Genomic DNA, 24,084 nt, shown 5'->3' on the forward strand with positions numbered 1-24,084 from the left:
ACTGGGGCACCAGAAGGCTATTTGGAAGATGACTTGGGTGGGCAGTCATGGCGGTTGTGGGGGATCTGGAAGTTGAAAGGGGGAAAAGGGGTAGAGCTCAGTAAACTTATACTTCCTCCCCCTGGGTTTCAGTTCCCTGCTTGCTGTGTCTCTGTCTCGTTCGGTGCCCACCTCTGTATCGCCCTCTTGAGAAAATAAACCCCTGGTCTGCTGTGGGGGTGAAAGGAAGTCGCCTGACTGAGCAGAGAGAACCCCGAGACCTAACTGTGCCTCCCCTAGAGACTTTGACCAGTCTTCCTGCTCTGCACCCACCTCTACCCCTGTTTGCACAGGACCGTCGCCTCTGGGGAGTGCTGAGACACGAACTGGCTTGCTTCCCTGTTTTCCTTACTGTCCTCTGCTTTCTGTTACAAAATTATGTTTCAGTTTTGTGTCCATGATTTTTGTCCTTAGTGATTTATACCTTAAAAAAACAATTTTATTGTAAATTTTTAAGGAGTAAAGGAGGTAAATCCATGGGTTCAGTCCTTCATCTCTAACCAAAATTGTTCTTTTTCTTAATACTTTAAATCCTTTTGAGTGAGACTCAACTACTAGGTACCATTTGGACTTAATCTCCTTCTGGCCTATTTTCCATGCATTTTGTTCTTGCAAAAAAAGTGGTCATATATGGGGCACGTGGGTGGCTCAGTGGGTTTAAAACCTCTGCCTTCAGCTCGGGTCATGATCTCAGGGTCCTGGGATCCAGCCCCGCATCAGGCTCCCTGCTCAGTGAGGAGCCTGCTTCCCCCCTCTCTCTCTGCCTGCTGCTTTGCCTACTTGAAATCTCTCTATGTCAAATAAATAAAAAATCTTAAAAAAAAAGTGGCCGTATGGGGCACCTGGGTGGCTCAGTGGTTTAAGCCTCTGCTTTCGGCTCATGTCATGATCTCGGTCTTGGGATGGAGCCCTGCATCGGGCTCTCTGTTCAACAGGGAGCCTGCTTCTCCCCCTCCCGCCCTTCTCTCCGCCTACTTATGATCTCTGTCTCTCTGTCAAATGGATAAATAAAAATCTTTAAAAAAAAAGTTCAGCTTACAATAACAGTTGTGCTGAGAAAAGAGTTCATTTAAAAAGAAGAAGTGGTCGGGACGCCTGGGTGGCTCAGTTGGTTAAGCAGCTGCCTTCAGCTCAGGTCATGATCCCAGCATCCTGGGATCAAGTCCCTCATCGGGCTTCTTGCTCGGCAGGGAGCCTGCTTCTCCCTCTGACTCTGCCTGCCATTCTGTCCGCCTATACTCGCTCTCTCTCCCTCTCTCTCTGACAAATAAATAAAAAAAATCTTTAAAAAAAAAAAAGTGGTCATATAACATAGAAACTTAAACCATTTTATGAAAAAATAACATTTTCTCACTATTACTGTGTATTTCATAAGCATCATTCAGATGCATAGCATTCTCTTCTATGGGTTTAATGGTCAACTTTTAGGATAAAATTTTCCCCCAATATTTTATTATTGTAATATGGCAGTGGTAGTTTTATGCACATTTTAATTTTTTCTTAGTCAAGATTCCCGTAAGTGAAGCTGTTGAATCAAAGGTTATGAATCCTTAAAGGCCCTTGATATATTTCTAACTCGTACCAGAGTGGCTTTCCCAGTGCTGAATCAGTGTTTATCTTGAGGTGCTTACATAATCAGGGATTCTTAGTTTTTACTCCCTTACTGTAAAGATTAAAAAAGGCTGGGTTTTTTTTCATTGTAAGTTTCTTTTCTTTTATTGCAAGTGGTAGTTTCTGCCCATTTCTCTCTTTTGTAATGTATTTGTCTATTAGAGTTTCTGTGTTTTCTTTTGTTGATTTATATAGACTAAGAAAAGTTTAAACACCTTCCTTGCATATACTTCCCTACACACGGTGGACCTGTACTGTCACACAATGGTTGCTTCCAAGTCTGAATTCTCAGAATTTCTGTGGTTTTAAGTAGGAAGATGATAGGAGGAAGTAAAGTAAGTACCAGTCCCTTGTGTCCTCCTTCCTTGTGGACGGGCAAGCTGTGCCTGTGATCGGAAGAAAGCCTACAATTATAAAGGAAATCTAAGTGAAGGGGGGCTATGTCACAGATAAGTGGACTCAGGATGTCCAAAGTGGTAATTCTCCCACATTCGTCAAGAGCAGAGTCATTGTAATACCCTTAAGATCTCAGCAGGTGTTTTTGTTTTTTTGTGAGACATGATGCTAACTTAAAATTTTTTATGGACTGTTTATTGTAGGAATAGGCGAGATACTCTGGAGTAATTTCCTCTTCTAGATGTCAAGACCACAGTACTAGAACAGAAACAGACCCACGTTTACATGAACCTTGATAAATGAGAGAGGCAGTCTTACAGAGCAGAGGGAAGTTTTCAGGAAAGGTGCTAAGACAGCTGGGTATCCATGTGCAAAAAATGAATTGGAACTTGGACCCTGTCTCTCTCACACACAAATGTCAGTTCAGGGTTGGTGAAAGACCTTGATGTGAAAGGCAAAGTCAGAGCTTTTAGAAGAAAATATAAGAGAATATCTTGCATGGGGAAGGGGTTCCTTAAAGGTAAGAAGGAAATTATTGACAGATTTGGCCATATTAAGATTAAGAACTTTCATCAAAAGGCATAAAGAAAGTGAACAGACATAAAGTAGGAAAGAATTTTTATAGCACATAGGACTAATAAAGGATTTAGATTCAGAATATATACATTCTGTGTGTGTTGTCTGTCCTTCATCTCAGTGAAAAAGACAGTATGGGGTGCCTGGGTGGCTCATTTATAAGTGTCCAACTCTTGATCTCAACTCCGGTCTTATCTCAGGGTTGTGAGTTTAAGCCCTGCTTTGGGCTTCACACTAGGCATGGAGCCCACTTAAAAAAAAAAAAGAAAAAAGAAAAAGAAAAGTTTGCAAAAAAATTACAGAAAGGACCGAACAGGCGCTACTTTTTTTTTCTTTCCTAATTAGAAAGTGAACAGGAGCGAGGGGAGGGGCAGAGGGAGAAGCAGACTTCCGCACCAAGCCAGAGCCTGCTGTGGGACTCCATGTGAGGACCTTGGGATCATGACCTGAGTCAAAGTCAGATGCTTAACTGACTGAGCCACCCAGATGCCCCAGGCGCTATTGAACAGGAAACCCAAGTGGTTAAATATATGAAAATTTGTTCATTATTAATCAGGGAAATAGAAAATTACTTGTCAGATTAGCAAGATTTTAAATTTGATAATACCAAATGTTGGTAAGAATGTGGGGCAGTGGAAGTTTCATACACTGCTAAAAACATTGTAGAAAATAATTCAGCATCACCCAGCGAAGTTGAGCCTAATGTCCCCTAGAATTCTCTGATTCCATTTTCTTTGATACGTATATGTACTGGCAGAGAAACTGAATACACACCAGGAGACAAGGACCAGAATATTCAGGGGACATTGCTTATCACAGCATAAACCTGAAAGCAACCCAGAAAGTCCCAGAGCAATAGAATCAATAAATCAGTTGTGGTCTGTTAGACATTATAGTACTCGAAGGGGTGATTTGTAGAGAAAGAAACAGAGTCAACATGTACAGGGATAGATCTCAAAATACTTTCTGAGTAAAGAAGCAAGTAGTAGTTCAAAAACACAAAGTTAAACAGTAATGCTGCTTAGAAATCATACAGAACTGGTAAGGATTATTTATTTATCATTTAATTTTTTATTAACATATAATGTATTATTAGTAGTATTAGGGTACAGGTCTGGGAATCATCAGGCTTACACACTTCACAGCACTCACCATAGCACGTGCCCTCCCCAATGTCCATAACCCAGCCACCCTCTCCCTACCCTCCACCCATCAACCCCCAGTTTGTTTTGTGAGATTAAGCGTCTCTTACTGTTTGTCTCCCTCCCGATCCCATCTTATTTCATTTTTTCCTTCCCCACCCCTCCAAACCCCCTATGTTGCCTCTCAGATTCCTCATATCAGGGAGATCAGATGATAATTGTCTTTCTCTGATCGACTTATTTCGCTCAGCATAATTCTAGTTCGATCTGTATCATTGCAAATGGCAATATTTCATTTCTTTTGATGGCTGCATAGTATTCCATTGTATATATACACCACATCTTCTTTATCCATTCATTTGTTGATGGGCATCTAGGCTCTTTCCGTAGTTTGGCTATTGTGGACATTGCTGCTCTAAATATTCGGGTGCATGTGCCCCTTCGGATCACTACATTTGTATCTAAATACCCAGTAGTGCGATTGCTGGGTCGTAGGATAGCTCTATTTTCAACTTTTTGAGGAACCTCCATGCTCTTTTCCAGAGAGGCTGTACCAGCTTGCATTCCCACCAACAGTGTAGGAGGGTTCCCCTTTCTCCGCATCCTCGCCAGCATCTGTCATTTCCTGACTTGTTGATTTTAGCCATTCTGACTGGTGTGAGGTGATATCTCATTGTGGTTTTGATTTGTATTTCCCCGATGCTGAGTGATGTGGAGCATTTTTTCATGTGTCTGTTGGCCATCTGGATGTCTTCTTTGCAGAAATGTCTGTTCATGTCCTCTGCCCTTTTCTTGATTGGATTATTTGTTCTTTGGGTGTTTTGTTTGATAAGTTCTTTATAGATTTGGGATACTAGCCCTTCATCTGATACGTCGTTTGCAAATACCTTCTTGGTAAGGATTATTTAAAAAGCTGGGAATGAGGAAAACAAAAACCAGGATAGTAGTGAAGGTTGGAGAAGTCACTTAGTTGTGTCAGTGGAAGATTTAGGGGACTTCTGCTCTTTCTGCTTCCTAACCTGGGAAATAAATGCATCGATCTTTGTTCTATTATGCTTTATACTAGACACATTTCGTATACTCTTCTGTTTGTAAGATACACTTAAGAACAAGGGCACATAGGGGCGCCTGGGTGGCTCAGTGGGTTAAGCCGCTGCCTTTGGCTCAGGTCATGATCCCAGAGTCCTGGGATCAAGCCCTGCATCGGGCTCTCTGCTCAGCTGGGAGCCTGCTTCCTTCTCTCTCTCTCTGCCTGCCTCTCTTCCTGCTTGTGATCTCTCTCTCTCTGTCAAATAAATAAATCTTTAAAAAAAAAAAAAAAAAAGAACAAGGGCACATGGATGGCTCAGTCAGTTGAGAGTTTGCGAGGGTGATCCCAAGGTGCTAGGTTCGAGTCCTGAGTTGGCTCCCTGCTCAGTGGAGTGCCTCCTTCTCCCTCTGTCCCTCCCCCAGCATGTATACTGGCACGCTCTCTCTCAAAAAATAAATAGACCTTTTTTTTTTTTTAAGATTTTTATTTATTTATTGGACAGAGGGATCACAAGTAGGCAGAGAGAGAGGAGGAAGCAGGCTCCCCGCTGAGCAGAGAGCCTGACATGGGGCTCAATCCCAGCACCCCGGGATCACGACCCGAGCCGAAGGCAGAGGCCCAACCCACTGAGCCACCCAGGTGCCCCAATAGACCTTCTTTTTAAAAAAGATACACTTGGGGCGCCTGGGTGGCTCAGTGGGTTAAAGCCTCTTGCCTTCAGCTCAGGTCATGATCCCAGTGTCCTGGGATCGAGCCCCACATCGGGCTCTCTGCTCAGCAGGGAGCCTGCTTCCTCCTCTCTCTCTGCCTGCCTCTCTGCCTACTTGTGATCTCTGTCTGTCAAATAAATAAATAAAATCTTTAAAAAAAAAATAAAATAAAAAAGATACACTTAATAACAAAGTAATTATATATATATATATATATGTATATATTTGTATATAAAGTAAGAGGACTAATAAAGGAAAGAGGCAAAAGCAAGAGACTCCAGGCAAAGACAGGCATTGGTTTGTCTCAACTTTTGCAAATATAGACTTTATTATAACAGGCAGTAATAAACCTTTTACTTTTTGGAGGTTAACTTGTGTACAGATTTTATTTCCCTTTTAATTCTTTTTTTTTTTTTTTAATTTATTTATTTGACAGACAGAGATCACAAGTAGGCAGAGAGGCAGGCAGAGAGAGGGAGGGGGAGACAGACTCCCCTCTGAGCAGGGATTCTCGACTTGGGGCTCCATCCCGGGACCCTGAGATCATGACATGAACTGAAGGCAGAGGCTTAACCCACTGAGCCACCCAGGCGCCCCTTATTTCCCTTTTAGAAAGCCTTTTGTAAGTGTGTAGGAAGCACGCGGTTAGTATTGGAGGAACTGATTCCCATCACCATCCTTAATGCCAGCTCTCCTTACCAACTGAACACGTGTCCTGATGGTATCCTTTATCAAGCCAGATATTCTGGGTGGTTCCACTCTATCCACTTTACAAGCTGGTGCTTTCATTGGCTTTCAAACTGATGGTTGCACTTACTGGATCTTCATACTTAACTCACCCGTTTCATGCTTTGCCTTGACTGTGACTGATTACAGGACACAAGGCCCAGAATGGTAGATACATTTCCAAAAGCTTGTGTGAGGCTTTTGAAGCAAAAATCAGTGACAATAAATAAGTAAGATTAAAATAAAAATCCATAATCTCTTTTCTTAATGTGCTTTAGCTCAGGTTCAGATTGAAGGTGATTTCCTGGCGTGTTCGTTCTCTATACTTGAGGAGCAGCCCATGGACATGCTTCTGGGTCTGGACATGCTAAAGCGGCATCAGGTAATCAAGGGCTTTGCTTTTGTCTTGGGGTCGGCATTTCGTGTGTTACGTGGTTATCAGTGCATTGTCTGCCTCGGTTGTGTATCCTGGAAAACTGAAAAGCCATGGCTTCTCCAACCTGGAAAGATCCTGAGTGGAGGATGTCATCATGCGTGGTTTGAAATTATGTATCAGAGGAAATAGAATATCTTCTTGTGAAATCTCTCTGAATCTTTTTTTTTTTTTTCCCTCTGAATCTTTTTAATCTTGCCATCTGTTTGAGATTATTTGGGCAACTTTATTCTTGTGTGTTATTTTTAGTTTCTGATAGGAACTCAGGTAATTTTTGATGGGTTTGTAGGGATCTGGACAAGATATGATGTTAATTTTTTTTGAGCGGTGGGGGAGGGGCCAAAGGACAAGAGGAGGGACTCAAGCCGACCCGATGCCCAGCACAGAGCCTGATGCAGGGCTTAATCTCACAGCCCTGAGATCATGACCTGAGCCAAAGTCAAGAGTGAGACACTTAACTCACTGAGCCACAAAGTCTACCATGATGGTGATGTTTCTGCTGCAAATATACATTTAGTCCCTACTCACTAGGCAGAAGAGCTGTGGGATTGAGGAAGGTGTACGTGAGATGTTGGGAATGGAAATGCTTATTTAGTACAGGGAGAATGATGTGTAAATACATTAGCTTGCAGTGATACTTGTGTTTCCACTCTAAAGCCTAATAATTTGTTTGAACATAACCTCTTCTGATTGAAGATGCAGTTAGTGTCCACTGGGTAATAAGATTTTTCACAGCAGGATTTCCCATCTAGTCAATATTTTTATGTCACTAATACTCTTCAAAAAAAATTTTATTACTAAATTCCTATAAAACATTGCATTAATAGTCTAATAAAGGTGCAGAATTTTAAGTGGAAGGGATGAGTGAATGCATGTATTAATAAAACCCAGTTTTTTAACTTGTCACTGTTCTTGTCTGCTTGTTAGTCATGGTATAGACCAGTATTCTCCAACTTGATAGATATAAAACATGTATTGTGTACTGTGCTATGTCAAATACACAGATATACAGACCAAAAAAAAAAAGGGTAGCATAAGTATGAAATAAAGAACACTTGGGGCACTTGGGTGGCTCAGTGGGTTAAAGCCTCTGCCTTTGGCTCAGGTCATGATCTCAGGGTCCTGGGATCGAGCCCCGCATCAGGGTCTCTGCTCAGCAGGAGGCCTGTTTCCACCTCTCTCTCTGCCTGCCTCTCCATTTACTTGTGATCTCTGTCTGTCAAATAAATAAATAAATAATCTTAAAAAAATAAAAAGAAGACTTTTGTAGAGATGGCTTTGCCCGTCATACCACTTTTGAGACCATTGGTGTAGAGTTTAAATATAAGTTGTACTTTATGCAGTAAGCAAAATGTAAATAGTAATGTAAATGTGAATGTATAAATAGTATGTCTCAGTTTTATAAGAAAATCACTTTCGTGTTTCTAAGAAGTGGGGCTGCTGATTATGCCTGGCATGTTTCCAAATTTTTATAATGAACATGTATTACATTTAAGTTCAGAAATGAATAGAGCTCGGGTTAAATGAGTAAGTAAACTGTGTTCTATGAAGAGGATTCTGCTATAAACTTTTAAATGCTTAAAATATTTCAAGATGAAATAAAACTTAAATATTTAAATTCGTGTGGCGCCTGGGTGGCTCAGTGGGTTAAGCCGCTGCCTTTGGCTCGGGTCATGATCTCAGGGTCTTGGGATCGAGTCCCGCATTGGGCTCTCTGCTCAGCAGGGAGCCTGCTTCCCCCTCTCTCTCTGCCTGCCTCTCCATCTACTTGTGATTTCTCTCTGTCAAATAAATAAAATCTTTAAAAAAAAAAAAATTTTTTTTAAATTCGTGAAAATTTTTTCCGCATGGCATTTTATCCACTGTCCTCAGTCTTTGGTTTCTTCCTTCTAAGTGTTCCATTGACCTCAAGAAAAATGTGCTCGTGATCGGCACCACTGGCTCTCAGACCACCTTCCTCCCCGAGGGAGAGTTACCGGAGTGTGCCCGGTTGGCATACGGGGCTGGGCGAGAGGACGTGCGGCCGGAGGAGATTGCAGACCAGGAACTAGCAGAAGCTCTTCAAAAGTCCGTAGAGGACGCAGGTATCTGCAGCGGCCAAGCTCTTGAATGGCTTTTCTTGTTACTACTGGTCTGTGGGCAGGGGAGGGTGGAGCTTCAGAGGGATGGGGGCCTTTCCCGTTTCTAATCCGTGTCATCATGCTGTCATGGATGTGTTCCTTGTTCTCTCACCACCTCCTCCTATCTCTGAATCCAGGAAAGGAAACCTCGGTGTTTAGACAGACCCATTGCTATGTCACTAGGTAGGTGCATCAGGGAGTTACTTGTTTAGGCACATTTTGGTAGGCTTCCTAAAAAGTCTTGTTTCTTTTTTTTTTTTTTTTAAGATTTTATTTATGTGATAGAGACACAGCAGAAGAGGAAACACAAGCAGCGGGGAGTAAGAGAGGGAGAAGCAGGCTTCCCCCTGTGCAGGGAGCTCGATGCGGGGCTCAATCTCAGGACCCTGGGATCGTGCCCTGAGCCGAAGGCAGACACTTAACAACTGAGCCACCCTGGTGCCCCTTGTTTGTTTTTTCCTGACAAAAATTACTGCAGGGGCGCCTGGCTGGCTCAGTCAGTTGAACGTCTGACTCTTGATCTCAGTGCAAGTCTTGATCTCAGGGTTGTGAGTTCAAGCCCCACATTGGGCTTCATGCTGGGTATGGAGTCTACTTTAAAAAAGAAAAAAAATACAGTAATCAGACATTTCCTTTCGAGTTTTACAGTTTCCCTGAAAATTATTTTTCCTTTTCTTGGGCCCATGTCCTTTGAACTGTAGCATTGTCGTGGTGACTGAGCAGTCCTGACCTCTTTAATATCTACTGAAAGTGCTGCCACCATAGAGGAACTGACGACAAAGACGCATAATTGAGCACTAATCAAACTACAGTGTTTATACCATTAATGAGATTGCATAGTGCGTTCTTGGGCCAAATTAGAACAGTGGGTCAGCTGTTGACATGGGGGGGATACCTAATCATGTTTTCATAAGTCTCAATTGTCGTGGCTTGTTTAAATCTAAAGACCAAGTCAAGTTTTCTGCGCTAAATGGAAGAACACATTTTTGCTGAAATCTACCTTCATGGCATAATTGTTCCCCATCTGTTATAAAACAGTGACTCTGGAATACATTTTCTAGAAGCTGAAGAGAATTAACTTTCAAGGTGGGGTTATTTTAAAGTCTTGAGCTGTAATCATTCATCAGTGACTAATACCATGTGCCGTGTTTTCTGGTATGTTAGAGCTACAAGTCGGGGAAATAGCTCTCCTCTAACAACAACAAAGATAGGATCTTTACAAAATAAACAACCAGATTTTGCCAGTGTTTTCACTTAGAGAACACCCAGGGGTCTAGACCTGAGCCTCTTTAAAATGGGTGTGGCTTGCAGACAGTTTTCCAAGCTGGCCTTGTTCTTAATACATACACTCCACTACACCTTCTGGCACCTTTGAGTTTTATATGTAAAGTACAGCTCTGGTTGTGACTTAACTTTTGCAGGAAGGGGAGAATTGTGAACAAGACAGAGACTAAATTAATAGTTTCAGTCTTCCCTGCAAGGCAAGCTTGACTGAGTTTGACATACCCACTTAGAAGGTTTTACCTGTTCCAGTAACTTGTCAGCTTAGTCATAATACTGGGTATTCATAAAATGAAGGTGTATTATCATATTGTGAAATCTCTGTTTTTCCCCCACAGTTTGGTGTTTCTATTTGAGAAGCACTAGCTTATGATAGCGATGCTTTCTAACCTACTAACAGTTACCCTCTTTGGGTAATTACTTCTTAAAATAAAAAGTTTAGGAAATTAAAATAAAAACCATGGGTATTTTCAGGCATAGTGAAGGGAATGTGCCAACTGAAGAGACTAAAAGGAGGAGCGCCTGGCTGGCTCAGTCAGTAGACTGTGAAATTCCTGATCTCGGGGTCATGAGTTTGAGACCCATGTTGGGCTTAGAGATTACTTTAAGGATATTAAAAGCAAAATTAAAAAATAAAAACATTTTTTAAAAGGATTTTAAAAATGGGTTTTGTGCCCGTGTGCTGTTTTTGTTACGATATGTGGCTCGTCCTAATTTTTGTAATGTTTAAATAGTGAAATAATTGTACATCAGATCCTGTTTGTTTAGAACACCGACTTGCCAGTATCCTCAAAATCAAAACTCTGGACATAGTAGGTGAAAGTATTTTTGTTAAAAACTATTTCTTTCGTGGGTACTTACACCAGAGTGTCTTTATCTTTTCTATCAATGGGGCAATAAACCTGGATAGGAGCTGTATCTAATACATCTTCTAAAAACTGGCTGCAAGAGAGCCCAGGATAATCCATTTTGAGTTGTTTTTCTTCTAAAAATCTCATCTGAGAAGAAAATTTGGGAAGTGACAGTTACACATGTTCTCTCACCTTTGGAGGTTTCCATGCCGTGTGATCCCGTCTCGGAGTATGTGCTCCCCCCGTCCCACATGTCTACCCATGAATTCCATGTGTGTGGGTGTGTGAAGTTCATTTCTTTCCAAGTTCTATTGAAAAATCTGTTGAAGTTGACACATTGCTTTATGTATTGTGAGAGAATTAAACCAGCCAGACTACGGAAACCTTCCCCAAGCTTGACTCTACCAGTTCCTGATTGTAAAGGTGGCAGAGGAATGGAGACAAAACCCTGCATGCTGTGTGGTTTGCATTGTTAACCCAAGTTTGCTTGTCTGTTTCCTAATTCAAACAGAGCGTCAGAAGCCATGATGCATGTAGTGTGTGTGTACTGCAGCTGGAGTGGGCCCCAGACCAGGTATTTATAGACACCACGTTAAGCCTTCCATCCAGTTATCGTCTGTGGTCTGAAAGTCTCTGTATCTGCAGCAGTTTTGGAATTTAGCTTCTGCCATCCATTTCACCTTGTTTAATCTGGTTACAACTAGCCTGTATATGCATCTGTGTGTTGGCACACGTACATATCTGAGCACAATTTCCTATGCAAAGTCTTCTCAGCCATTGGAACAGCCCAGGGAGGGGAGGGAGATCCCAGGAAAAACAGGGCCCATCTGGCCATGGTGAATATATCAGATCAAGAATGTCAACACCGTAGCATATTGTCATTGGGGATGACTACACCATCGGGTTTCGTGAGTCCGTGTCTTGGGAAAACCTGAAAAGTTCTTTTTTCCTAGCACTGCACACAGCCACCTAGAGGTAGAGACAGGTAGAAACTGCCAGTCCACTGTGGAAGAAATGGAAGCCTAGACCAGCTGACTTGTCTAGCGACACAAGTTCACTGATGCGGGCAGGATTGAGGTTTTATTCTCCCAGAAAGAAGAGCTGACATTTGGCTCTTCTTTCTTTCCCTAGCCTGACAGATTCTCTCCCGGAGGCGCTGCGCCCCCCCATCTCCCTGGAGAGTAAATCTGGGAGGCGGCAGCCTGGGCACCCCGGCTGATTTCTCAAGAGGAAGAAAGACAGTCTTTCTTTAAACTCCCAACCTGGGACTTCATAGGGCTTTGCAGGCTGGTTGTAATTAGATACCTAGCACTCAGTTTCTTCTTTTTTTTCCTTTTTCCTTACAAAGGTGGGGTAAAGTAGGCACGGTTTAAATTCGTCTTAATATCCATTGTCCTCATCCCCTTCTGCCCTTGAGTACTGACCCAGTGCTCCCCTACAGTTAGAGGACTTAGGCCAGTGAGACCGACCATCTCGGCTACAGGAGGACCGTGTGCTGCTTTCCTAGTGAGTACCAGACACCTGGAGGCCACGTTCTCCTGACCTCGTGCAGTTGTCCTCAGTGGCATGCCGGTGCCCGGAGGCTGGTATCATATCCCCCAGGCCACTCACACGGACTCTGGGCAGTAACGCATCTTCTCTGTCAGCATTAATTCACAGTTGAACCTCCTTCAGTCAGCCTTAGAGATTGAGAAAGAAAACTAATCGCCATTCACCTTTAAGCTAGAAGATTGTTTTGCAAGAAGTCAGTAACTTCTGACATAGTGAGTGTTTTATCTGCTCGTGCTGTGAACCATTGTCATGATTGAGAGCTTTTCGAATCCTAACTGGATTGCTTCATGACCTCCGAAGATCAGGCCCCCCCACATTGGATGTTAATCAGCATGAAGCATTTGAGTCACATCTGCCTTGATAGATTATATTGTGGAAGTAATTTTTGTTACCAACCTCTCACATTTAATTAAAGATCTTACAGTAATTGCGTGGAGGTCGATGTTTAACTGGATTGGTGGCGAAGGCGGTTAGAGTTCATGATTAACGGTGTCATGAGGTGCTTGAGCCTGCCTTCCTGGGAGCACTCGGTCCGTTGCAGTCTGTCTAAATTGTCCTTGCCTGGTGAAAATGGTGAAAAGCTGTTCCCAACTATCTCCCTCTGCTGCCAGGCCCACCCCTACCATGCCCTTAAACTACTTACATGTTCTCACTTAGTTGTACTTTGCTAACCTGACAAAGTAACTGATCATCCTTTCTAAAGTTGCCCTATTTGGTAAGGTGATGATCGGACTTCATATGTTTGACTTTAGTTTTATTTTTGTTCTTTGCCTCCACGCTGACATAGTTGTACCTGATTTTCAGGAAGTTTGGATAGAAATGAATTAAATAGAATGTTCCTCTTTCTTTTGGAGATTCCCAAGCATATTCTCCTTTCTCGTTACAATTCCTGCTCTGTTCCAGATACACCTGGACTTAGACTTGTCATTTAGAACCTTCCTGTTCATATTGGGAACACCGGAAGTGCATTGACATGAGAATCGTCCCAGTGTAGAGATCCTCAAAATTCATAATATGCTTAAGAATCACCTGAGAAGCTTATTGAAAATGCAGATTCATGAGAATGCAGTAAACCTTGGGTTTACTCGCAAGGATGGGTACCCCAGAATGTGCACACTTAGCAGACTGCCCAGGTGATTCCAGGGCAAGTGATAGAACACACTTGGAAAAACTCTAGAAGTTCTAGAGTTCTGAACTCTCCAAGAATAAAGACGTATCAATATCCCTCAGTCTTGCACTAACCCAGCTACTATGTGAACGTTTATTAATGGTACTTAAAGAAAAATACTGAATTCAAGTGCACGTTTTATTAAAAACGTACCTACCTCTTACTCTGATGCTGTGATGTTCAATTGTCTACCGCAGTGAGAATGATTTTTGTATAAGTCTGTGAATATAAGGCAGACCCAGCTTTAAGGACCTGATTTTGTTCTGTCCTGTTTAGATTTGTATCATCCGATAATTCAGTGGCCTTTGTAACTGGCTGATTCATCTCCTTTCCTTTTTGTTCCATATAGAGAAAAGCGGTAAAGAAACTACCTCACTGGGAATGTCATCATTACCAACTTCAGATGGATGCAACCATCCAGCCCATCCTTTAGGACAGAGTCCTGAGATTGGTAATCCTATGAGTCTTGCTCACTCTGTCTCTGCTTCAGTCTGCCCTATCAAGCCCAGTGACCCCGACAGCATCGAACCTAAAGCTGTGAAGGCTTTGAAGGCTTCAGCTGAATTCCAGATAACCTCTGAAAAGAAAGAACATCTTCCTCTCCAGGATCTTCCTGATAGTGCTTCTTCAGCAGACCACAGTCCAGCCCTGCCTTTGCAGAATTCCTCCGAAGAAGCCATCGTTGCTGATAACACAGAGAAATCTGCTGAAAGAAGCACCCAGGGCCTGAGATCTCATCTCCACACAAGACAGCAAGGTAGTGTACCTGTCACAACCACTAGGGTGCAAGAACCACGGGGGCTTCTAGGTGGGAAGGGTCGGCATCCAGAAAATCAGAACCTGCCTCAGGTGAGTGGCCTTCGGCGGCACAAGGAACCAGGGAATGAACAGCACGGGGCTGGACAACAGAATGCTCTAAATGACCAAGAGCATCTCTGTAACACAGAGGACTCTGAGCTTGTTGGAGAAAGGCAACAGAATCAGCAAAGAAGTGTTGATTTGGAAACAGCAGTGGAAGGAGACGGGCTACAACAGAATGTGGACCTTCCAAGAACAGAAGAAAATACTCTACCTTCAGGGTGCTTTGGCTGCTCGAATTCAGAAACACTTATGGAAGTAGATACGGTTGAAGAATCCCTCGTTGCTCTGTGTAATTCCGCACACGGTCAGCAGGCCAGTGTCAGGGACATCGGGGCATCTGCTCTCAGCTTAGATAATCCCTTGATGGAAGTGGAACCATCAAAATGTAACCCTTCGTCTGAAATTTTGAGTAATTCCATTTGCACTCAGGATTTACAGCTCCCAGACAGTAACACTGAAATGTCTGGAACAGGTAAAGAAGATGGGGATTGCTCCCCCTCTTTAAGTCTCTGTGGCAGTTGTCAGCCCTCTGTGGAGTCCGCGGAGGGACCCTGCTCATCTCTAACAGTAGCCTTGAAGGAACTCCATGAACTTCTGGTCATTAGTAATAAACCAGCTTCAGAAAATACATCTGGGGAAGTTATCTGTCAGTCTGAAATGGTAACCGAGGGCCAAACAGTTATTAAGGACCTTTCTGAAAGATGGACCCAAAGTGAGCATCTTACAGTTACCCAGAATGAAGAGAGTTCACAAGTCACCTTTCATCAGACCATATCTGTATCGGTGAGGGCAGAGAAGTTACCAGATGCTTCAGATGGTGCTGGAGTAGATGCAGTTGAAAGTAGTACCGTTGGGGATCCGGGCGATGGCCTAGTAACCGGTAAGGAACGTGACCCCGAGTCTAGGGAATCCAGAATGGAGAGCAGCTCTGCCACTCTGGCCTCCACTAAAACGTCTGATCAGTCATGCTGCACCTTAGGTGTGGACATTACCCCCAAACTCGTAGCAGGCGAGGAGGATGCAGTCAGTCACACTTGCGAGCAAACGAAGTATGAAACCAGTTTCATACTGGTTGAAGATTTGGGTCAGGGCACACAGAAGCCAGTGCCAGACAGGCCAGAGACCAGAGAAGATGTCTGTCCCGAAGCTGCAGAGCCACGTCTTGAATTCGAACCACCTCCCGGCCAGCTGTCAGCAAGTCCCTCCGCTCTTTCACCATTAACTTTTCCCGCCGCAGACATTGACCGCATTCTCCGTGCCGGCTTCACTTTGCAGGAAGCTCTTGGGGCTTTGCATCGAGTTGGTGGAAATGCAGACCTTGCACTTCTTGTTTTGCTAGCAAAGAACATTGTAGTTCCTACATAACCATGGAGCAGGAGGCTAGACCGTACTCCATTCCCTTCAAAAAGGCTATACACACATGTACACTCTCGCCACATATACAGTATATGTAGAAACCTGCAAGCAGAATGTTGAGCCAGATTTTTTTTAAAGATTTTTTTCGGCCAAAGTAACTTATCTCTTGTCTGATGAATTTGTCTATTCTCTTTGTTAAAATTTGGGCCTTTTTAAATGTATTGGCAGTATGTGCATACAAAAGCTTTTTATTATCATTAAGATGATGTATTCTGGAATAAAATTGATGGTTTTGTGTATAGCATACCATTTTAGAATGAGAGTGAATGCTTTAAAAAGCAGAAGCCATGAGAAATCCCACCACCCGTGCAGCTAAAAGCAGATCAACTTCCCATTTTGGCTGTGTCTGTGCTGTAGGTAAGGTATGGCTTGTCTCAGTTGTCCATTTCCAAACTGGATCACACGGTTTGGTGTTTGGAATTACACTTAGTGCTCTGTGTATTGATTCATCAGTTACGACAGGAAATTGAGGGATAATGGAATGATATTTCCTAGAGTGGTATGTTTTTATTCGTGTGATTAGGATTTGACCTTTTTATGGAATGACGTGGGAGGGTTTGGAGCTTGGGCTGCTTTGTGCATCATAGGCTGCTGCATGGATTGCCAAGTGTTCGGGGTGGGACTCTGCGGGGGGTGGGGAAGTCCGCATCGGAGTGAAACATGGTGCTACCCAGACAGGAAAGGGAAGAGTCTGTAATTCCATTTGCTAATGTCTTGGTGAGGCTTCAAGAATCACGAGTGAAAAATGGCCGAGAAACACTGGAATTGACGAGAGGGAGGGTTTGTTAGCATGTTACTGATCACCCCTCAACCCTTAGTGATGATGATGAACTTAAAGATCACTAGTGGGTTGATCGCCAGCAGTTGATTTCCTTTCGAAGCTCATCTAACTAGGAACTTCTTCTAAAGCTCAGGTTGAGCTGTGATCTGAATGGACTGTTGCGAAGCGGGATAACCTTGTCACTGGTTCACCTTGGTGCTTGGAATGGTCAGTCTCTGTGTTAATGTCCTTCATGGCACCGGAAATAGCAACTGCAGTTTCTGACTGAAGTGGCCTTGGTAGAGATTTCCATCCCTTTCTTTCCTCAGGAGTTTCTTTTTTAAAGCAAGACGTGTCATATTTGTGTTTACCATGTCAAGGTAGAGTGGGGCATAGTATATAGATGTATTTATTGTGGCCTTTTTTTATATGAGGACTAGCCCTCGGAAACCATTGTCCTGTGGGCCCCACTGTGCAATAATCCTACTGGATAGATTTTAGGTAGTTTTTCCTGGAAAATAAACTCTTTTATGTACCTAGCAGGAATCTGAAATCTTGGTTTTACTGAAAAGAACTTTGAGAACGACTCCCGATTCCAAGTTGTAGTTCGTAATGTGTTCAAAACAGGTGTTTTGAAAGGGTGATTCGTGAACTCAGTGTTAAATGATTTTGTCTAAAGTCTTACTCTCTCTGGAAGTTTATTCTTTCCCTCAAAATTCGAGTCATTGAGCACAATCAGAGTGGAGGCTCATATCTCAGGAGTTTTTGACATGTTCATTTGGGGGGGGCGCTTAGAGACGTTTCTCTCCTACCCCATTCCCTCTTCTTTTCCTTTGCTGCAATGTGTGTGTGTGTGTGTGAGGAGACTTGAGTGATGTGAGGGAAAGTCACGCAGATTCATCATGACCCTCTGAGTTGAGATGGTTGACAGAAGGAGTTGTGGTTTTACTGTTTTCCAGAGGGCGCTTAGAACAGGGGGTCAGCCAGGTGGTCTTGACGTGTTCTTGTAGACAATTACATGTTGCAGACCCTTTTGCCTGCCCCACACCAAAGACTTAAGATGCACTAGGAAACCGCATATAGGATTTCTGTCAACCGACTCTTAGAGCTGTGATTGTAATTAAGGAGTTGGTGCTATGATTGAAGCAAAATCTAGTAGCAATGCAACAGCCCCTGTATTTGCTTTATGGGTGGAAATTGGGAATTTACTCTAAGCTTATAAATCTTTAAGTGGGATTGGTGAGAGGTCGGAGAAGTTCTCGGTGACAACAGACTCCTAAAAGGCCTCTACGTGAAGCTGGGCCTCCTAGTCTTCTGTCTGGGCAGTGGCGTGCTGCTCAGAGGTAAGGCCACTCCATTTTTACAGTGCAGAGATTTGGGTGGGATATAGAATATCAGCCCAGAAAAGGTTTTATTATAATAGCTTTTTACATATGTATATTTATTTTTAGGAGAAAATTGAATAGGCCTATAGTTGTACACGTATTCTTGTTAGGAGTCCTTTGAATGAATGAGCTGAACCCACTTGCCAAATATCCTTGTCCTTTGTCATCGTTTATTTTTCAACGTATAATTGCTTTTGATTTTTCAAAACCGTATTTCCTGCTCCATCATTTGTGTGAAAGTGAAGTCATCGACATTGTTAGGATTTTGAATCATTTTTAAATTTTGCAGTTCTTAAAACACAAAGGGAATTAAGGAACATGACACTAGTGAACCTTCATGGTCAGATTTACTGAAAGTGCAGAAATTCAGGGTGCCCGGCTGGCTCGGTCGGAAGAATGTGCAACTCTCGATCTCACGGTCGTGACTTAGAGCCTCACGTTGGGTGTAGAGATGACTTTAAAAAAAAAAAAAAAAAAGTTAGAGTTATTTTAAAAAGTGAATAAATTCAAGATTAACTTCTCTTAAAATAAGATAAAATCATCGTGAGCTCCTCTGGTTGCCAACAAAACTGATACTGGTCAGCCCTAGACAGCAATGGGCCACTTTACTGGACAGCTGCTTTGCCATGACCAGTCATGGACGCTTCTGTGGTCAGCGCTCACCTTCAACGGTGGTCTCTGTTTATTCACCAAAGAGAGAAGATGATTGTCCTTTATGACTTTCTGTGGTTTACCCTCCGTCGATTCGGGCGTGTAGCAGTGTGCTTGGTAACCAGACAGCTAATGGCTAGCTTGTAGGTTTTGCCCACTGGAGCTGATGAAAATGATTTCCAAACTTGTACCTGTGTAGGCCTCCTGACATCAGCCAGTTGCCTTCATCCTACATGTAGGGCCTTAGCCATTAACGTAAAAAGATAACCAGTTGCTTGGCAAAGAGAACTGGATAGATGGTGGGCGGGTGGGTGTTAAAATGGCTCTGCCTCGGAGCCTCTGAAACCTCCCAGAGCTCCTTGTCTCCATATGTACTAAAGGAAGACACAACCCATGTGTTTTTTCCCCCAAAGCCTGTCTCCAGCAAGAGAAGGTTGCGTAAAAATGGAAAGGTACATGAGACTCTGTGTCACCGATTTTATGATAACTAGTTAAAATGGAACCTGCCTGTTCCTCCTTAGCACAGCTTTCTATCTCTAGTTAAAGCCATAAAAACTTGGTTGGTTTAACCAGCAGCTCATGTGTATATAGACATGTGTGACTGACAAATATTCTACAGTTAATTTTACATAGACTGAAAAGCAAACAATTTTTGTATCTGCAGCTCTGTTTTCCACTTACGGTGGCTTTTATCCCACCATGTATATAAAAACAGCCTTGCAAATAACTGGCCAGGAAAGTTACAGTGCATTCTGACTTCTTTTTCCTACCTGTTTGCCACTTTTAATGAGCGCAAGCAGGATAATTGAACTGCAGTGTATTTCAAACTTGTTATCACTGGTGACTTACCCTAAGAAAAGCTGATTAGATTATGCATTCTTCCATTCTCTTAGCACAAATACCAAAAAGCCAAATTTCTCCTTTGAATTTGGTGACTTAGTATAGTCTGCGGCTGAACTAGAAAGAAACAAGTTATTAGGAGTTTCCCTTCCCAGAAGATGGAATGTTAACCTTTTGTGTTAGATGTTCCATAAAATAAAAATAGCTTTTTTTCCTGAAAGAATTAAAAACTCCAGTTCCTCTTTAACAACAAAGTAAATTCGAAGTGTGTCCTTGAGAACTAGAAATGTAAAATCATGGCTTCAGTTCTATACATTAGAGGCCTCTCAGTGTTTGGTGTTCCTAGGAGTTCAGTGAATAAACAATTTAGGGGTAAGCCTTTGATGTACTTGATTTTCTCTTGTGCCTTAGTTTCTCCAAATAGCAGAAGCATCACATTTTGGTGGGAAGTAAAAGTGAAAGTATTGGGGGGAACATTTGCAGATGGCCTTCCTAGAGGTAGAGGCCATGCATGGAGGGGTCCTAAGATTCACCCTCATTGTTAATTCAGAATTACCCTGCACCAAATCTTTACAGACTTCCCTATATAGAAGAATGATATTAGGGCTTTTTTGCATCGGGAGTACCAAAAAATGGTTTCTAGATGTTTATCATGTTCTTTGTTGCACTGTCTGTTTTGGGGTGGTTAAGACAGAGTTCGAGAAAATCTAGCTGGTACTCTTGAAGGCTATACAGTATCAGTCTTTGAATACGACTTCATTGATTCATGGGGTGCCTGGCTGGCTCATTCGTTAGAACATGCAACTCTTGATCTTGGAATTGTGAGTTTGAGCCCCATGTTGGGGGTAGAGTTTACATTAAAAAAAAAAAAAGTATATTGATTATTCATCAAACATTAAGTGCCTGTGTGCCCAGTACTGGGGAGCATGGGGATACAGGGGTGACTGAGTCCGATTGGAAGCCTGCCCTCGTGAAGCTATGTGTAGTAAGGAGACACGAAACAAATTTTAGCTCTAAGAGCAAGATCTGTTTTTGCCTATTAGCATGTTTTTGCCTATTTTCAAAGTCATATTAAAGTGATTGGGTTCAAAGTCCGAGATTGGGAAAATCGGGCTCAAAATGGAATTAGATGCTGTGATCCTAAAACTGCTCTAAAATTTATTATTATTATTTTTTATTAATATCAGAATCCAACCAAAAAATGTTCTAACGTTTGATAGAAATATTGGAAGAGATGAGCATAAATGCTGCGGGGGGACAGGGTTAGGAGACATGTGCAAGTAAATGGGAGGTGATCCCCAAGTACGCACCTTGACAGTCAGCTTTGCTTCCCGTCAGGACATCCTTCCACGCAGGCTAGAAATGCAGAATCCCCGCTCCCCCTTTGAGCACGGCTGCCCTGGGATGCTGACCATCTGGACCAACAGAACTTAGCAGAGGATCCTGTAGGATTTGCTGTTTTAAAGCAGCTGAGTGCAAGGTGTGGCGGTAGGAATCAAGAGCAGAAGATGTAGTGAGCGGTAGGACCTGAGGGTGGGCAGGATTGTTGACAAGAGGATTCCAGGCTCGACTAAATCTTCGACAGGCTAGCTCCATTAAAAGGATGTTCTTCAACCCATTATTTAAAATGTCACCACATATGTCGTAATCTTGAGGCATACAGGTAGAAGTTCTGGGCCTGCCTACTAGTGACTTCTGAGGCTTACAATTAGAGAATGCACAAGTTTATCAGCTCCATATTGGTGATTGGTAATCGAGACCCTGCGGGCTGTAAAAGGCGAGAGGGATCTAGCTGGTAAGCTTCAGGGCACAATCTTAAGGAATGAAATCTACGGAGAAAATGGTTCAAGGGTGTAGGAGTTAGAGAATGTTTCTTTTACCGAAAAAAGGCAGATGACAGAAGGCGGGGCGAGGGGTGTGTGTGTGTAGAACACAAAATTAGAACTTCTGCAGAACCGTGTTTCTTTAAATGTGTGCCGGACGAAGGCTTTCATTAGCCGACTTGGGGAAGGGGTGTGCTGGATGTTTTTTCCCCTGGGAAAATCGTTGTCTGTTGGGAAAAGATCGTATTTACCAGGGGCTTGCTTTACACACAACCTTGAGGGAATGCGTCTGTGGCTTAAAGGAGGAGACCTCTCTCACTCTCCTACCCCAGGCAGGCAGATCAGCCCGTTGGTTTCCAGATTCCTTCAGCCTGAGATGACCTGATGCTGTCCGGACTTCTTTTCTTTTCCCCGAAGGCCCCGCAGCTTTCTGAGTTTCTGCCTCCTGTCTGAGATCTCTGTCTCTCTGAACACCTATATTCCGTTCTCTGTTCTCTCCATCATCCTTTTGAAATAGTGATGCACTCAGAGCAGTTCAGCGTACCGATCATACTGCTTTCTTCACTGCGTACCTGCAGTGAACATTGATTTGCTCATTTTTATTCAAAATCTCGTCGTCCTGGCAAGTTGGGCTAATGACCTTCGCTCTCGAATAAGGTTTGTTTACCAGTTTTGTAGCCATATTTGGCAAATCTTAGCAAATAGAAACCTTTCTTTTCCCCCCTTTGTTCTGGGAATTGCTCATGTATTGCTTTTCTGACTTTTCTTTAAGCTTTGAGACTACTGCATCTTTAAGAAACTAGGCAGATTGGCAAAATAGGCTTGCCAGTAGCTTAGTCACTCCCATAGTGCTTTGGTTTTGAGAGTTGGGAAAACTCTGAGAACTTAAGAGAACCAAACTCAGGAATCCCACTGTTGGCTGCACTGTGCCCTTGGTTTAGGCGCCGGACATAGGACCTGTCTGCAGCTGAGTGAACTAGATGCATTTGGGTTTGAGTTTTTGTCACATACTGAAATGTTAAGTCAGCCCTAAATAATCGAAACACTTTATTTTTCTTTTTTTAATAGGAACTTTCTGAAGAAAAAAGTGATGTGTAAAACATTTGATATTTAAGACAATAAAGTTTTTATCATAAGACTCTCGTTTGATCAGTTTCTTTTGAGATGGTTACTTTAGTCCTTGGCTGTCTTCCTGCCCCTTTAAGTCACCTGTACCCAGGCACCGTGATCTGTCGTCATCTGCCTGCACCTCACGAGAAATGGGTATCTCTAAGCCATGAAAGTTGACATCCAGACGACCGATGCAGGGGCATGGCCACCCGCTCCTGTCAGAGATGCGCGTCCGTGACCGTGTGGGCAGCTGGTGCCCAGTGACAGACGTTGTGGTTGGGTGTTGTGGTTAGACCAGCCTATGGAGGTGGGCCGCTTTGCCACTTGCTGGCTATGTGACTGGGTAAGTTTCCTAACCTTTCTGGGCCTCCGTCTCACCTACAAAATGGGGACCGTCTGGCTGGTTGTAGGGATGTCAGTTAACAAGCTAATACATGGAAAGTGTTTAGCACAGTACCTGGCACCATGCTAAGTGCTCATTAGACTTTAGTATCATCGTTGACACGCAAAGGATTTAAGAATGCCGAATGCGGTTGTTCTGGAAGTTGGGCAATCCCGGCCGTCAGATATGACTCTGCCCCGTGCAGTCATTCGGGGTCCTAGGCTGCCAGGGCTCTGCTCACTTCCACACGGGGCTTCCAACATGACCCTGGACACCAGCATCCCATTGACATACCCGAAGGGAATGAGGGCTGTTCCTGGAAGTTTCTCTACCAGGCCTGGAAGTGGTGTATGTCGCTTTCCTACCCACGTTCCCCTGGCTGCACTCAATCACACGGCCAGACCGAAGTGCAAGGGAGGCTGGGAAACCTCGTCTCCCCATGTGCTCGGGGTGAGTGGTGCAGTGACGTGTCACCTAGCAGTGCTTCAGCCGCCCCCGCCCAAGGAGATGGCCCCATACCCCATCCCGGCACTCCGCTGACCAGTCCAGAAGCTCCTGGGATGCCCTGTCCTTCAGGTCTTGGTTGTGGCTCTTCACAGAGATCAGTTCTGTGCTCCTGTCCCATACACGGGGTCGACGCGGGGAAAATAGCCACAACAGCAAATCCCATCCAGAAAAAAGAGTGGGGAAATGCCACCATTGTGAAGGGGTTGGGAAGTTCCTCTGCTTAAAATCCTAATCACCTTCTGTGGAAGAACTGGGTCGACAGCTGAAGCAGGTGTTGCGTGTGCCTTCTTCGGGAGTCGCGCAGCTCTCTTAACTTGTCGCTGGCACAGGTCTGAGAACTGGGGGTTGTCTAAAGGTGTGGAAAGGCGTTTGAACTCTGGCTTTGTAGTTTCTCTGGCAAAACAATTTGCTTAACACTTAAGGGGCTTCTGATTATTTGCTGCCAGTAACCGCTCTCGAGTTCCCTCATGTACACAGTCCTCGAGCATGATTCATTGCTCCTTTCCCACTCCCGGTCTGCCCTGGGGGCATCTACAGTTTCTCCGACATAGGTTTGAATGAGAAAAACTTAGTATGGCTTTTACTACCGGGCTGATTCTTACTGGGCCTTGGTATTCAAAGCCTATTTCAAGCTTAGCTCTCACTATCTGAAGTCCAGAACAAGGAACTTTACTTGAACAACCCCAAACGCAAAGCCCCAAGTTCCTTGGCCCCA

General features: G+C 43.5%; 1 protein-coding gene across 6 annotated transcripts in view; it reads left to right on the forward strand.

Annotated features, from left to right (window-relative positions):
- DDI2 (DNA damage inducible 1 homolog 2) overlaps window positions 1-22,508 on the forward strand; it is a 44,715-nt gene extending 22,207 nt beyond the window's left edge. For 2 of the 6 annotated variants that reach the window (XM_045063797.1, XM_045063798.1), the window contains 3 exons: window positions 6,509-6,612; window positions 8,558-8,747; window positions 13,984-22,508. In XM_045063797.1, coding sequence (XP_044919732.1) covers window positions 6,509-6,612; window positions 8,558-8,747; window positions 13,984-15,860 — 2,171 coding nt within the window. In that variant the 3' untranslated portion in view covers window positions 15,861-22,508. The other 4 variants (XM_045063801.1, XM_045063799.1, XM_004741410.3 and 1 more) reach the window with 4 other exon arrangements.
- The last annotated feature ends 1,576 nt before the right edge of the window (window positions 22,509-24,084 follow it).

This window comes from Mustela putorius, unplaced genomic scaffold (assembly GCF_011764305.1).
Source record: "Mustela putorius furo isolate JIRA1106 unplaced genomic scaffold, ASM1176430v1.1 tig00003853_pilon_pilon_pilon, whole genome shotgun sequence".
Classification (NCBI taxonomy): Eukaryota; Metazoa; Chordata; class Mammalia; order Carnivora; family Mustelidae; genus Mustela; species Mustela putorius.